At 34.7% G+C, this 17,368-nt stretch overlaps 1 protein-coding gene across 1 annotated transcript in view; it reads left to right on the top strand.

Moving 5' to 3' along the window:
• LOC133177137 (uncharacterized) overlaps window positions 1-17,368 on the top strand; it is a 92,871-nt gene that overhangs the window by 2,416 nt on the left and 73,087 nt on the right. The window contains exon 2 of the mRNA XM_061312246.1: window positions 13,435-14,177. Within this exon, the coding sequence (XP_061168230.1) occupies window positions 13,435-14,177 (743 nt within the window). The remainder of the gene's footprint in view (window positions 1-13,434; window positions 14,178-17,368) is intronic.

Here is a 17,368-nt window from a genome sequence, read left to right as displayed (position 1 = left end):
GTATGATAAAATTCGTTTGGAGCATAAATCCGACACTGTATTTAATTTTCTAAAAGTTATTCATCTCAAATATTACTGTTTCCAAAAGATCGCGGAATTAATTCTTTTAATAGACAATTTCATAACACCGGGCACACATGTAAGTTTACCTTAATGCTCGCAAAGTTAAACGGCGGACGCCACGTACATCAGGCCTCTAAGTGGTCTCTGAAATTTAGGCGCCAGCTGGCGCCTTGTCAAAAAAAAATTAGTCTCCAATGCAAATTTCTAGTCGCCAGGCAATTTTTTAAGGCATCAACTTTAAAAGAGTATAGGGACCCATGACGTGCCTAAGAAAAAACGACATGTCCATTGCTAAAAATGATTTCCTCTTCTCTTAAATTTCTTTTCGCTTTTTTAGAAAAATTGTTAAAAATGTGAAAATTTCCGGAATTCGACAATCACCAAGTCAATTTAAAATGGTCGCCAATTTGGCGACTTATGGAAAAATTTAAGGCGCCAATCAAAAATTTTAGGCGCCATGGCGACTAAATTAGTCGCCAATTAGAGCCCTGCTGTATGACGTCCAGCTTCTGACTTTGTTGTTTGTTGGTCTACCAAACGCTTCTTCAATCGAAGAACCAGTCAAACCATCCTCAAACCTCTTGAATTAGGTATAAATCTTGTGTTCGAGATATATGTTTGTGTCGTTCCATCGTTTACATCTCTTTCCCCGTATGGACAGGAGTCAAATCCCGCTCAAAAGTACTGCTTGATAGTTTGGTGCTCTGCATTATCGCCGAACGTCACCATTTTTGACGATATCTTAGTAAAAGTGTTTTTCATTTAACGCCATATTTTTGTCACTTGTGATGCCAAATTAATGAATTTTTACACATGAGTACTCCAGATCATAGAGTTTTTATTGAGGTAAATTTTATCACATTATATTTCCGTATAACTTGGTAATATAGATAACTTCACTGACAGTGCTATTTTTTAAACTAAAAAAATGCCGAGCACCAGTATTTGACACCCTTTAAATGCTATTTTTACATGCATATGACATTGCAACATTAAAATATTTTGTCAAAATAGCAAAAATTTCATTTCCCAACAAGGTACCAAAATCATTTATTTTGGTCGAATTGTTTTTTGAAATATTCAAAAAGTTTGCGTTTTTCTGGGACAACCATCGTACATGCATTAACTTTTATCAATTGTTTTAAAAGTACAAAAATTCTATATTTTTTTTAATTGAACTATTAAATTTTCACTTATTCTTAATTAAGCACCCTGAAAATGAGGATAGCCCTTCATCTGAACAGACCTGAATCCCCTTTACCCAAATTTGCTTTGTGGCAAGTTTGACCCAATTTTTGCTCGTCAAGGAATTTCCGTTCGGTTATACCCCTTCCCCAACTGAAATTGCTTCCCACTGGACATTTTCGGTTGGGTGAACATTTACAAAAGACCTACTACGAATCTTCAGTATGCGCATTATGCACTAAAATGCACAACATTTTAAACTGCTTTTTATACCTGGAATGGGATGTCATCAAACATGCTAAGGGCTTTTTAACTTCTGAAACATTTAAGGAATAAAGTTACCAAAGCTCAGACATGTGCATCTTATACAATCAAGGGCGTATAGAGGGTTTAAAGTGGGATGAGGGGAGCGCCTTGAGATTCCCCTCAAAGCTTTTGAATACTAAAGAGGTCAAAAATGAAGTCGTCTGAGAGGACACGTTTTACTATTTCTTGTCGTCGTAATTGACAAATTATTGTAAATTATTTTTTTTATTTACATTGTCTATTGTATACATACATATATGGATATGAATGTCTACAAAAACAGTATACAATGGATTTTTTGCACACACACACACACGCACACACACACACACACACACAGTCACTCGCACTTATCGGATTAAGCTGGAAATATGCTGAAGGAATATGAAGGCTGCTTTAAGAGGACAGAAATCATTATATCTATTGTTCACAAACTTTAAAGAAAATACAAACAATTATTGAAAAACAAATATAAAACATTCAGTAGTATTCAAAAGATTGGTTAAAAAGGAGAAAAAAAAAACATTTCAATTGGGTTCAAAAAAATTTCTTCCGTAAGTCCCATTTCTTATCAAACAATGATAATTTAGAGTTATAAATTGATACACTTCTCTCAATGTTATATTTCATTTTCAAATGTTTTATAAGGCAAAAAAAGTTTGGTTTTTTACATGGTGATGAGCAAGTAAAAATATGCTGCTAGTGTATAATATAATAAAGTGTATAATCATGTTATCTTAAGTTAGTAATATTTCACCCAAAATAATATTTTTAATATTAAAACCATTCTTTTAGAAGTTGTTCTACAGATATGCATACTCAAATTTCTCCATAAATCCACTATGTCATTACAAGTTACAAATACATGTTGAATAGTTTCAATATCCTCCTTACAAAAGTTGCATGAATCAGATGTTTTAATGTTCACTTTTTGAGATAATATCCAACAGGAAGAATTCTATGAAGTCGGTATTGAAACCTCATTTGTAGTCTTGAAACACTCGAAAAACATCTTGTGTGCTTATATTATTTACTCCATGGGAAGTCAACTCTACATTCCACTTTGAAAATGCTGTAGGCTGCATACAATTTTTGGTTATGACATTATAAATATGTTTTGTACATTTATTATTTAACAAAATATTTTCATAATAAAATGGTAAATAGGGCAAGAAACTTTTCTTCATTGATGTTCTCTCAATTGCCAGATTTTAAAAGCATTTTGCAATAGCACTAATGACACTATTGAACTGCATTACATTTAAAGTGGATATATTAAAAATTTTTTGAAAAGCAGACTTTGAAAGGAAAAATACAATCATCAGACAGAAAGTCTCTAACAGTTTCGACACTTTTAAGATACCTATTTTCTATAAAAAATACTCTTATTATCAATCAATCAATGTTTTAATTGTATCGGAATATTACAAGCTTTATTTTTCATATCCTTGTCATGTTCCACCATTTTCATTGCATTCTGCCAAGAACTTAAAACATCAAACCAGAAAAGATTGTTATAAATTAAATTAAATTTCCATGATCAATCGAAACACCGGTATTATGAGCTGTTGAGCAGACAGCTGCGTTAGTTAAAGTGTAGTTGGAGACCTAACATGATGCGGTTTGATGTAATTTTTTTTAAGAGACGCACGTACAGGACATTTACTCAAAAATTCAAGAAAAAATATGATTTTCATCTTCAAAACTTCAATCATTATAAAAATTGAAATACATGTATTCTATATCTTCGTTCATTTTCTGGTAAATGCCAGCTTCTATACATTCAATCTAAGAGGAGGGACCTCATTCTAGAAATATTCTTCTTTAAAGTGAATACATTTAGTCAAATATTGACAAAATAACTTTACAACTTAACTTCATATCATACAAGATGAAGTATATATCATACAATCTTGCTTTCCTTAAAGATATAAAATTTATTGCGTTGGGTTAATAAAATCTTGATTGATCCAAAATTCCAGACCCTTAAGAACTATTTCAGTTTGGGGGCACAACCAAACAATACTACCGACCAGATTTTACTCAGTGACGTAGCATCGGTTTTAGAGTGGGAAAGGGGGGATGTCAGAGAAAAAAATTCGACTAACCCGAAAAAACTTGATAAGGAAAATAGGTTCCAAATTCTTTCAGTACTAAAATTCATAACTACTATATTGCCCGTATTGGACTAAACTGCAACAAAAATTGGGAAGTGTGGGTTGGGGGAGGGGGCAACCGAGCAATATTGGTTCAATGAACACTTTCAATAGTAAAAAGTTTTGATTGGAAAAAATTCGGAGGGTTGCAGCCTCCCCCTGGCCCCATGATGCTACATGTCTGTTCCTTCACAAGCCACTAAAAGGTCATCAGAGGCATTTATGTGGGAAGGGGGCAAACATTATTTTAACTTTATTTTCTTTACTTTACTATATAGTGCAAAATTATTGGGGGGGGGGGGGGGCTCTCCACTGCCTCCATTTTAGGTTCATACAACCATGAATTTCATATTCCAATTCATTTCTGACATCCTTACCCGATGTTGGCTCTACCTCGAAAATTCTGCGGAATGCGTTCCCAGTATCTCATTCGCCGGAGTAAAGCTTACTTTTTACAAAGCTTACTCCAGCATTCAGCATCACATGTGTTCCTTACTAGCAAGTTTAATAAATACAATTCGAGTACGTGCTCTCGACTTTAAACTTCTGAGTCAGAATTTGAAGCCAAGTTCTATAACCACAAATTTTTTGGAGCCATAATCTAAATTTCTATTTCGAGCAAGAGTTTCAGCTGGAGTCCGAGCCAATATCTATTATACCTACTTGCCAGATTAATTATATTATCTTCAACGGGTCAGAAATACTGTGGTTTATATATACAGAACGTATATCATTTAGTTTGTTTGTTTGTTTGTTTGTATGCGTTTTAACGTCCCTCTCGAGAATTTTTCACTCATATGGAGACGCCACCACTTGCCGGTGGAGAGCTGCAAATTTTGTTCTATACTCGGCACTTACATGTACGGCCATTGAGCAGTACGGGATCTTTTTCGTGCCAGTACCTACTGCGACACGGGACCTCGGTTTATACAGTCTCATCCGAAGGACTGATCTCCACGTGGGATTCGAACCCGCGATGTAAGGATCAACTCCTTACTTCGCGACTCTAGAGCAGACGCTCTAACCACTGCGCCACGCGGGCGACTATATCATTTAGTATACAATGAAACACGCTTATAGTGAATTGACGCTTACTGCAAAGTGATTTTTATTCCCCGTGACTTTAAAATATACTGTAAACTTGACGGATAAAGCGAATTACGTTTAAAACGAAGCAAAATAGTACCCCCTCTGGCACTTCGTTTTAAGCGTGTGTTTTGGCGTTTGGTATTTTTGCTCGAATGTAACCTGATACATTGTCGAATACCGTTTGTTTTTAACCATTAAAAATGCAGTATCGAATGTATCCAATAACAATTTTGGATGACTAGATTATGTCATTTGTTTGTATTAGTTATTTTATTTTTGCACAACATTGTTTCCACACTTTTTCATCCATAGTCGGTGATTGCTGTAGAAGTTCATCCAACCGAAAATGCCCACTGGCCAGAAGGTTATTTAACATGCACTATTTCTGCTTTCATTACCGGTATATTTCAAATTACAGTACGGTAAGTGTCAATTTAGCCAAAAATTTGTATATGATATTTGATCTCCCATGGTTTGCACTTGGATAAGATTTTTATCCAACTCGTGTGTTTTCTATCCCCAGCCTTCTTTTTTATACATGTGATAAAAGAAAATTGAAGTATAGATAACCTATCAACATCCTTTCAGTACTACTAATTGACTATCACCTTATTCCTGATCACGGCAAAAGAACCTGCAAAATTCAAACTTTTTTTCTTGAGATGATGCTTTCTTGAGATGATGCTTTACTTGATGAACAACTACTAGTATAATGTACAGTGTATGTATGCCTCAGTTTTTACAATGGTCGAGTATGTTTCCGTAAATATGTGTACTTAAATTTTAACGTAAAATAGCATGACAAATTGTCTTAGGAAGCAATTAAATACTTTTCAATCACCTGAGAATAATTTTGTGCTATCTATGGTCTATTTAACAAAAATAGTAAATAACAAGCAAATTCAAAGAATTGTGGTCCCCCGCTTTAGATAAAGAAACGACAATGTGTGTGTATTTTTTCTACTCTACAAATAACTTGATCTATAATGCTATTTCAGAGAGGGCTGCTCTCTCTCTCTCCCTCTCTCTCTCTCTCAAACTTAACGGCTTGAACACTTGAATTTTTTTCACTGATTTGTTTACCCCGTCCCTCCTCCCCAAAAATGTTTATGAAAAAGAGACACCCTTCTTTTTCTGCCCTGTCCATGAATAGTTGGAGAAAAGGTAAAAACTGCATGAATATAGATAAAAACACTAAAACTATACTTCCAATGAAAATAGTACAAGATGAAGTCTCAAAAAGAATATGCGCGCGCCATTTGTAAATTCAACAGACCACTTCAAACCCCCCCCCCCCAAAAACTTTGTCTTTAAACTTGCATCTTTTTCCCTTGCCAAACATATTCTCTATCGACGTATGTTACTTCGAAGTTCCGGTCTATCTCAATCAGTAAATAATTTAATGCACAAATCTTACTACAGTTTAGCCGTGATTTTTAGATTGTGATGCAAAAATAAGGTATATAATTTAACTCATTCGAGGGTTTTTCGTGGGTTGACTGTCCCTCTTTGTAACACAGCACATTTTTTTTTGCACATGTACATATATCCTTGTTTTAACTTAGTTTCTGTTCATTTTTAAGGAAAAAATATTTTCTGTTTCTATAAAAGACTTAAAAAAATCCCCGGAGGTACATGTAACATTTATGGACCTCCAAATTAAAGTTAACTTAAATAATTGAATACATCTTTAGAATTTTAAGCCATAATATCATTATGAAGTGTTGCATGCTCTAATTAATTCAATAATATTTGAGCTAAACAATAATGTTTTTGGATTTATTGCTCGAAGAATTTATTTATTTTAAACCACCCTGTACGAAAATTTACGCCCTGACCTTAGGCGGAAATCAAAAGACGGAATCCGCCTTTATCTATAAAGAACTTAATAAGACTATTAGACGGAGTCCGGGTGGAATCAGGGCGGAATAGGGCTCGAAATATTTAAATGAGTTAAGGCGTATTCCACCTTTCCTAATATGGATTACTTTCAAGGCATATTGCACCTTACCTGCAAGGCATATTCCGCATTAATGGCAAGGCGTATTCCGCCTTACTTAGGATAGGCGTATTCCGCCTTACTAGCAAGGCGTATTCCGCCTTACTTAAGATAGGCGTATTCCACCTTACTAGCAAGGCGTATTCTGCCTTAATGGTTAGAGGGATTTTGCATTAATGGTTACATAATCTGCCAATCACAGTGTATCAGCTATTGTTGTTTCAGACTTTTACAAACTTAACAATTAAAAAAAATGAAATTATACAAATTATAAATCATTTATTTACAAGTTCTTTAAAATTCAATGACTAAAAAAATTTTACATTTGAAAATGTTATGCCTTGCCTTAAATTCACATGAAATAAAAAGATAAAAAATATTCTACCAAAACTTGATTTTTCTTCATACATCTACATAATAATGTGACTGTCACAGTTGAATTAACAAATAAAAAAAGAAAGACAAAACCATTGTTTAAAAGTCAATTCAACAAAACAATTAGCTGTTAATTTACCACTGGTTGATTATTTTCACAAAATTCTTTCTGTCTGCAAGGAGAGAGTGTGTCATTTTATTGTTCTTCTTCCTAAATTATCTGGAATAACTTAATTATCTTTTCCATGATTCAAGCTTTCCTTTGCCATTCTTCACACACGGTCACCACATGTTGAAGTCTATAAAGAAAATACAAACTGAGATGAATTTCTCGTTTTAAAAGAACTCTTCAACATTTTTCAATAAAATGACTCTTTTATGGCATTCTATTCTGTATTACAGATCAGGATGCAAACAGTCTTGTCTAATTTCTCTCAACACTAAAACTTACAAAATATAAGAATAATTTTTCATATATTTATCAGACGTCTGATGTCATGTATTCTTACCTTTCATAACCTCCAATACAGTTGAATGAAGCACAGGTGTTAGATTGCATTCCTTTTTCCCATGAATCTTCGGCAAGCTCTCAAATGAGAAGTCTCAGCAGCATTGCCAGTATACTGCTAAGGGTGGATGGACAGTGACTTCTGGCCTTCATCCGGACTTGCTGCAGTTGCCGCAGTCCTCATTTTACCTTTATTGGCCAAAATTGCTGAGGACTTAAAAAGCTCGAAGTGCTGAAATGTATAACACTGCACTGCAGAAAATCCTACTATCTACAGTTTTAAAATTGACTTAAATAGGTTTTTAATCTCTTATTCAATTACTTCTCATAATCTTCATATACTTGTAAAAGGTAATAACGTAAGACCCCATTCTACAAACACTTTTAATTTACATGTATATTCAATAGCTGGTCATGAAATATGTATATCTAACTTAAATGAATATACTCATCAGGTCCGGCACAATCTCTTGATTTAGCTATATAGCTTGAAAAAGCTATATAGCTTTATTAAGCTATTCAGAATAGCTTGATTTAGCTATTTTATCACACTTTTTTCTTAAATGTGTTATTTTCTCAGCATGCACAAAAAGTCGCACCTTGGTGCAGTGATAATATTCAACCTTGAACTCTTCTGAAAATAATGCATGTAAAAATCACTCATCAAATTACGTCTCCTTAAGAGACTTTGTACTCAAAGTTCTAAAAGTTTTGGGGCTATATAAAGCAATTGATACAGTTACTTCTTCATTGAAATTGTAAAAGAGGCCAACTATGGTCAACAAGATAATTGATTGGTAATAATTCAGTACAATGAGAAGTAATCATACTTATCCACGCCTCAATGCACACAAGGTGGTGTACAGTTACTCAAACAATGGAAATTCATCTTTTGCTTATAAGTATTCAAATGCTGCAATGTTAGAACTATCTTTGATTTAGGTTGTTGTTTTGATAGCCCATAGTATATATATGAATAGTCAAATACTTGCGACTTTTTGTCTATTTCTTACAAAATACATTTTTCTGAAAAACTGCACATAAATAGCTTTATCAAGCTATTTTGAATAGCTTAATAAAGCTATATAGCTTTTTCAAGCTATATAGCTAATTCAAGAGATTGTGCTGGACCTGCTCATATCCATGTATGTTTTGAAATGCTTATTGAATAATTAGGAAAACTATCGTGTAGATGCCTCAACGTTAGGAGGAATGGTACACCTCAATATGGATGAAAAAATAAATTTAAAAAACTTGTTCAAATTTCACCCCAAAAATGTATTTTAAGAATTTCATCAAGGTAAAAAAAAAAGAAAAGAAGAATTCCATGTACATGATGTATATATTAATAGTTTAAATGATGACTTACATCTCAGAACCTGACTCCTAATCCCAAATGAGCAGCGAACTACACTTTTAGAAGCGCATGTGAGTTAAGGCTAGGTATAGGCGTTTCTATGCAAATGAATTAATAAAAACGCGTGAGAGGTATATTTATTATTTAAAGAATGTTTTGATTTATTTTCTTATGCATACTTATTACCCACGATATGTTATACCCAGTATACATTATGACGTCATATTATGACGTCACTGATCTTACCTACTGGAGGTATTAAAACACACCAACAAAACAGCTTGGGCGCAAGGGATTACCCTATTTATTTTTACATAAAAATTGTATAATGCTAATAAGAATATTCTATAGATTATTAAAACTGCTGCACAAATGCTAGGCATTTTCTCATTTGATCGGAATTTGAGGAAACTTATACCGGACTGAACATTTTTACCCTTATTCAACTTAAAACTTTACAAATAGAAATTATACAACTGAGCTGTTGATATTTGTGCAGCAATACCAGCAAAGGTAGGAATATTTTTCTTCTAAATATACCTTGTTTCAGTTAGATAAAATAGAGCATGCCCTTGCGCCGAAGCATTTTTGTCGATATCCATTATAATCTTGTGTAGTAAAGAACAATGACGTCACAATATGACGTCATAATGTGAACTGGCTATTTCATGTCGTGGGTACCAAGTATGTATTAGACAATAAGTTTTAGCTTTCTTTGTACAATAGATATAGTCCTTTGGGATTTTAATTAGTTTATTTGTATGGAAATGCCTATACCTAGCCTTAACTCACCTGCGAGGGTGTTTGTGTCACCATTCCACTAATAAACCACTGGTTAAACCAGTGCTAACACACATCATAACAAATTTTTCAATCGTGATTTTAAAACTGGAAGTAACTACAGGTCGCTAATTTTAAAGGAAATCGTATTTCCGGAAAACACATATGCAAAGTGAAAAATAAAATTATAAAAGTACATGTTGATTAATAATTGACAAATGAATTTAATTTAGTAATTTTTTTTTATCCTTTATCTTTGTACTTTTTAATATTTTAATCTAAAAGGATATACTCATAACATTGAAAACAAGGGGGGGGGGGGGGGTTACCCTACATTAGGCAAAAAGAAATGGCGCCTGAAATTTTATGCGCAAACTTTTTTATAACATCTGGGTCAGTGTAGAGTATAATTTGAATATAGGGCCTCAATGCTATTCCAGTTGGAATTAATTATCGGAAGTAATGGTGGAGAGTGGTGTGTACATATTTTGGCTGTACGAATTCAAAAAAAGAGAGAAAAGAAAAAAACCGCTAAAAATTTTAACTTACCATTGTTTTTCACAGTTACATGTATTCCTGTACAGTGTTTAGAGGTCCTTCTTTGTCCATTCAGCATGTTCACCGAGCATAATTTGCTTCACTTCAAAGCTTAGTAGAATAACACCAAAAGTTGTATTTTATCACTCTTTTTTCCAAAAACACATAACAAATCATCTTCAGAATAATAATTTACATGCATACATCTTGCCTGAGTTCCTTTTTAAACTGAATAAGATATAAAGATTCATCAATCAAATTGACCAACAGTCATCACTTTCAAAATCTGCATTCAAACTGACCAATGCATCCAAAGAGAGGCTCTGCCTGAAAACTTCCGCCCCCTGTAGAGGGTGGTCATGCAGGAGCGCATTAGAAACGTATATCTGATATACAATATGGCTGCAAAAAAATAACTCCTCTAGGAAACGCAATCTTCAATCTAATAAAAAGCCTAATATTCAAAGTCTAATAACTGGATTAAAAGCCATGTTTGACTATTTTTTTTCGAATATCTCCCCCATTAGTGCCTTTAGAAAACAAGGTCATCTAGAGGAATGAAACATGTGGTCATAATTTAAACTGTTCATAATTTAAAGACTAATGCAGAATCCGTCTAAGAGCTAAGCCGGAAAACGTCTAACAAAAATACGCCTCAGATTTAAGGTGGAATCCACCTAAGATATGAGGCGGAAAACGGTTAAAGCTAAGACGTTTTCCATGTCCGCCTTTAGTACGGCTTAGTCCACCTAGCACTTGACCGGAATCCGTCTCAGTCCGCCCGGACTCTAGGCGGAAAACGGTTAAGAGTTTCGTACGGGGCCATTTTCAATGTACCTCACCATTTGGTTATAGACAGCTTATTAAAGGCATGTAATTTTTTTTAATTTATTATTATCAGTCAGTGACCCCTTCACAAGATTAAAATCAAACGATTCTAACAAATCCTATTCTATTCTATTCTGTAACGTTTTAAATCGGGTACGTGTATGTAAAGTGGTGCGAAAAGAAATTAATTAAACCTAACGAAACATTCGCGAAACAAACCCGAATCAAATGAAATGATATAAGACCACATGTATGAACAGTTTGCATGTTTTAGATATTCGTGGCTATTTAGCACTAGTTTATATGTACATGTAGCCGATAAATCTTGGAAACAGCACTAGATCTAGATTGTTGTTGATTTGTTTGTTAGTTTATTTGTTTTTATATAATCCCATATCTGCTAATTTGCCGAAACTTCAACACAATTATACAGTATTTCTAGGGCTGTAAATAACCTGTTTAATGACAAATGCACATCACATAGCCTAATGACAAATGCACATCACGAATTTCATTTTGTATAAATAAGACAGTCCAGGCGTTCCATACTATTTGATTAGAGACCGTCATTGATTAGGCTTGGCATGCTTACTGCATGAAAACAGGTAATGTCTAGTACTTCTTTGTTCTTAATTCTTTGATATCAGTATTAATTTCAATTAATGGAAGTAAAGGAGATCGCCAAGAGATTCCTGACTATATCCGTAACCATGATAACCTCCACTTATTGCGCACATTTCACAGACACAATATACTGTGATATAATTTAAGTGCCTAAAGTGATGGTTAGAATCAGATGAATCTCTTATGCTTTTTTAGCTCACCTCGAAGAAGTCGAGTTGGAGCAGGTCCATTCCCAAGTAACTATAAGCCCTACCTGGACCAAACTTGCATGGATGATGCATCTAGGGATGGACACTACCACACTCGATTCGGATGCTGGATCTGACCTAGATTTTCCAGAGGAGTGACCAGGTTAAAGTTTTTGGATCAGGTCAATTCCCAAATAACTATAAGCCCTACCTTGACCAAACTTACATGGATGATGCATCTAGGGATGGACACTACCACACTTGATTCGAATGCTGGATCTGACCTAGATTTTCCAGAGGAGTGACCAGGTTAAAGTTTTAGGAGCAGGTCAATTCCCAAGTAACTATAAGCCCTACCTGGACCAAACTTGCATGGATGATGCATTTAGGGATGGACACTACCACACCTGCTTCGGATGCTGGATCTGACCTAGATTTTCCAGATGAGTGACCAGGTTAAAGTTTTTGGAGCAGGTCCATTCCCAAATAACTATAAGCCCTACCTGGACCAGACTTGCATGGATGATGCATCTAGGAATGGACATTACCACACTTGATTCAGATGCTGGATCTGATTTAGATTTTCCACATGTGAGACCAGATTTAGATTTTGGAGCAGTCTCATTCCCAAGTAACTATAAGCCCTACCTGGACCAAACTTTCATGGATTATGCATCTAGGGATGCATACTTACCAACCTGCTTTGGATGCTGGATCAGACCTAGATTTTCTACATGAGTGAATTTTAGCAATATTTTAACTAAATTAGCATGGATGATGTATCTAGGGATGAACACTTCCAGACTTTCTTTGGATTCTGAATGTGACTTACATTTTCCAGATGAGTGACCAGGGTAATTTTTTTTGGAGTAGCTATATAATATTATGGCCTGTTATGATTAAACTTGCATAGATGGTGCATTTAAGGATGAAACTTCCAGACTTGCTTGATGTTGGAACTGACCAAAATTTTCTTGATTAGTAAAAAGTTTTTTGAGCAGGTCTATTTCCAAGTAACTATAAGTCCTACTTAAACCAAACTTGCATGGATTGGATATTGATCTTGGGATGTACCCTAACTAGAAAAAAAATATGATGTGAAATTTGCCTTACTTATAGATAACATTCGTCGAGGTGAGCTTCGTAATCTTTGATTACCTATGTTTTTCATTAACAAAGACATTTAAAAAAATATGAGCAAGGATACTTATATATATGGTAAATTGAACGTCCTTTTTAAAACATTGATGTTTATTTGAAGATTGAGTCATGGACCCCAGCACCAGTGCCCAGGACGTGACGCGATGTGACCTGTGTGAGACCGCTGTGGTACAGATGCACTGTGATACGTGTCTTGTCAACCTGTGCATAGGTTGTGTTGGAAAACACTTTTCTGCTGATCTCTCAAAACTTCATAAAATTGTTGATTTTAAGGACAGAAAGTCTACTCTTATTTGTCCCAGATGCACCTCTCATGGTGAAGAAACGTGTGAGATGTACTGTACTCAGTGTGGCATCCCTGTCTGTAGTATTTGTCTTGCATCAGATCAACATCTCGGACATAAATTAGTAAGGATGCAGGAAATCCGAGACGAGAAAAGGGATAAACTCATCAAAAAACAAACTGAACTCAAAGAGACAATTTATCCAACCTACCAGGACATCGTCTATGATGTACAAAGCAAAATGAGTCAGTTAGAAAAGGAATATGGAGATCTCTCAACAGCCATAACAAAACATGGAGAGGACTGGCACAGAGAAATTGACAAACTTGTCAAGAAACTTAAAGCTGAAGTTGATGAGATGAAAAACACACAGTTACAAACTCTACAAAAACATCTGGCTGAAATAAAAACAAAAATCTGTGATATCAAGGATGAAATCAAATCAATTGATAGTGTTCTAGATTCTACACACATTTCAAGCCTATTCAGTGTGCCTTCCACACTACATGAGTACAGAAAGCTTCCGAGAAAAATTATAGTTTCCTTTCCTAAATTTACCCTGAAGAAATTACAGGCAGACCAACTGTTTAGTCTGAAAACAATTCCGTTAAAATCAGATGAACATGGCTACAGCATGAAGACAACACAGAAATCACTAAAAGCTGGATCCTCTCCTCTAGTCAAACAGCTGCTTGATGAACCAGAGACTGTCAACACCATAGACACTAGGTATAGCAGTTACCTTTACAATGTGGCCTGTCTGAGTGATGAAGAAATCTGGACAAGTGGAGAGGACAGAACCATGAAACTCTTCAGCATCAATCAGGGATCACTACTCAAGTCAATCAAAACCACGTCAGTGTACATACCAACTGGCATAGCAGTGACGAAAAGTGGAAATCTAGTTTATACTAATTACAGTGATAGAACTGTGAACTTTGTGAAGAATGAGAAGATAGAGGAGGTGATCAGACTACAGAACTGGAGACCTCTAGGTGTCTGTAGTACCTCCTCTGGTGACCTCCTGGTTATCATGTTCAGTGATGATTACAAACCAACAAAAGTTGTCTGTTACTCTGGCTCCACAGAGAAACAAACCATTCAGTTTGATGATAAAGGTAAACCTCTCTATTCATCTGGTAAATATAACAGATACATCACTGAGAACAGGAACCTGGATATCTGTGTGTCTGACTTGGGAACTAAAGCAGTAGTGGTGGTCAATCAGGCTGGGAAACTGAGATTCAGGTACACTGGACATACTCCTGCTCCAAAGAACAAACCATTCAATCCACTAGGAATCACCACAGACAGTCAGAGTCACATCCTTACAGCTGATTATCACAATGACTGTGTCCACATCATAGACCAGGATGGACAGTTCCTCCATTACATAGACAGTGGACTGAGTGGACCCCATGGACTGTGTACAGATACAAATGACAATCTATTTGTTGCTCAACAAGGAAAAAGACAAGTGAAGAAAATCAAGTATTGCAAGTGATGTTGTCTAGCACTGTAATATTCAACACAGGCCACAGAACAGAATATTTATTTTTTTTCTAGTTCAGAGACAAAAGCAGACAAATTTATATGAAATGATTACAATAATCAGAAAAAATACATGAATAGAATAACAATATATGTTTATTACATTGATGTTTAAACCAGTGTATGAGTGAAATATATTTTTAGATAAATATTTTACAGTGTGAAAATATGTATTTATGTACTTTCACATATTATCTTAAACAAATTACCCACAAAATCACTACCAAGTAACTATAAAGATTTTTGTTCATTGTCTAAAGCTGAAATTTTTAAACAATTAGTTTTATATTTATTTAGTTGAAATATTTCTTTCCTTTTGTCATCATACTTTTCACATCATCAAAAATGGCTTTCATTTTCTTCAATGTTCATCCAACTTTTTAATTTTTTTTTTTTTTAATTTTTTTTTAATAAATAAACATTGCCATTCATATGATGAGAATCAGCAACATGATTACCATGATTACCCTAATGTCTAACTTACATGTATAAGGTATGTTATTGTATATTCAATGATTTATCTTAGAGTCAAATTACCGATATATGTCTGAAATCTTATCAATTGTTTAAAAAGTAAAAAAAAAATCATTATGTTACATATACAGTATTTCAATAAACAAATTAATTTCTTTAAAAAAATAATATGTTCTTTTACATAATATTTAGATGAATATACATGTACAGTGTACCTACTTATATATAGGAAATTCAGTAAAATTCGAGGATTTACTTTTTACATCCGTGATCCAATGCAGAGGGATGCTTCAGGAGGATCAGGTCAGGTCTTATGAACCTGCAACCAGGGAGTGGGGGGGGGGGGATCAATTTGTCAACACAGGTATATAATAAACAATAAAAATTCACTTCTCTTGTAGTATCAGAGAGTGGGAATGTTTTATAAAAGATTAGTTTTAAGTTATATTTTTGGAATTTTCAATTGTTATATAATATATATATATATATATATATATATATATATATATATATATATATATATATATATATATATATATATATATATATATTTATTTATTTATTTATTTATTTATATTTATGAAATGAAAAAGTTGAAGAACCCTTGGGATACGGTATGGTGGGAGGCTCCCGTCCCAAAGCACCTATGGATGAGCAGGTGCAATGGCAGCAATGCTGAGGTTTGAATTTGGTATTGTGTTGACTTTTTTTGAGTGGGTACTGTACATTTTTATCTCACCTTGACAAAGTCATGATGAGCTTATGCTATACCCCCGGCGTCCACGTCCTAGTTAAAGTTTTTGGAGCAGGTCCATTCCCAAGGAACTATAAGGCCTACCAGAACCAAATTTGCATGGATGATACATCTAAGGATGCACACTACCTGGCTTGCTTCGGATACTGGATCTGACCTACATTTTCCATGATGAATGAGCAGGTTAATATTTTTGGAGCAGGTCCATTCCTAAGTAACTAACTAAGTCCTACCAGAACCAAATTTGTATGGATGATGCATCTAGGGATGAACACTGCCAGACTTGCTTTGGATGCTGGATCTGACCTACATTTTCCAGAGGAGTGAGAAAGTTTAAGTTTTAGGAGCAGGTCCATCCTCAAGTAACCATAAACTCTACCTGGACCAAACTTGCAATGGTGATGCATCTATAGGGATAAGCCATTTGCATTACTAATTGATAACATTCATCGAGGTGAGCTTCGTAATCTTTGATTACCTATGTTAATGATTGGTAAACTACCAGTTTATACGTTGACATATGTCATCCTAGTATATGACTGTGAAGGGTGTGGGAGTGACTGACACGGTATTTTAAGACCCGAACTTTTTAATGGATGTGATTCTGTCATGCATATTTTGATGTAAATATCGTGTCAAAATCAAGAGGAACATGTGCTCACAATTGAAGAAAATAAAAAAGAAATACTGCGCTGTGCACGTGTATACATGTAGTTTTAGTTTCGGTGGCGGATACAGGATTTTTTTTCATGCGGGGAAAGGGGGGGGGGGAGTTGGAATTTTTTCTTTTGACAATCAAGAAAAATAAAAATAAATAAATAGACAACTTGCCCAAACCTGAAAAAAACCTATTTCGTAAGTCAGAAAGGGGGTTGGTGTGTGTGTGTGTGGGGGGGGGGGGGGTGGTAGACGAAGACACTTTCCCAAGAAAGTGAGAAGAGAGTCCGTGTTTCCTAGTGGAGGGGGTGGGGTCCAAGGTCATTTTTTTCTTTACTTTTACTTAAAAATTTCCTAACTTTAAAAATTCCGGTGGAGGGGGGGATGGATGTCCAAACCACTCTACCCTCTAGATCTGACCCTGTTACAATTCAGTATAGATGGTTGATCTCCCTTCAGGACAACGACAAAATTAAAAACAGTTAATTAATA

Source organism: Saccostrea echinata, unplaced genomic scaffold (genome assembly GCF_033153115.1).
Source record: "Saccostrea echinata isolate AGI-Se365-2 ecotype Australia unplaced genomic scaffold, CSIRO_AGI_Sech_v1 ptg000002l, whole genome shotgun sequence".
NCBI lineage: Eukaryota > Metazoa > Mollusca > Bivalvia > Ostreida > Ostreidae > Saccostrea > Saccostrea echinata.
This window is presented reverse-complemented; position numbering and strand designations above follow the sequence as displayed.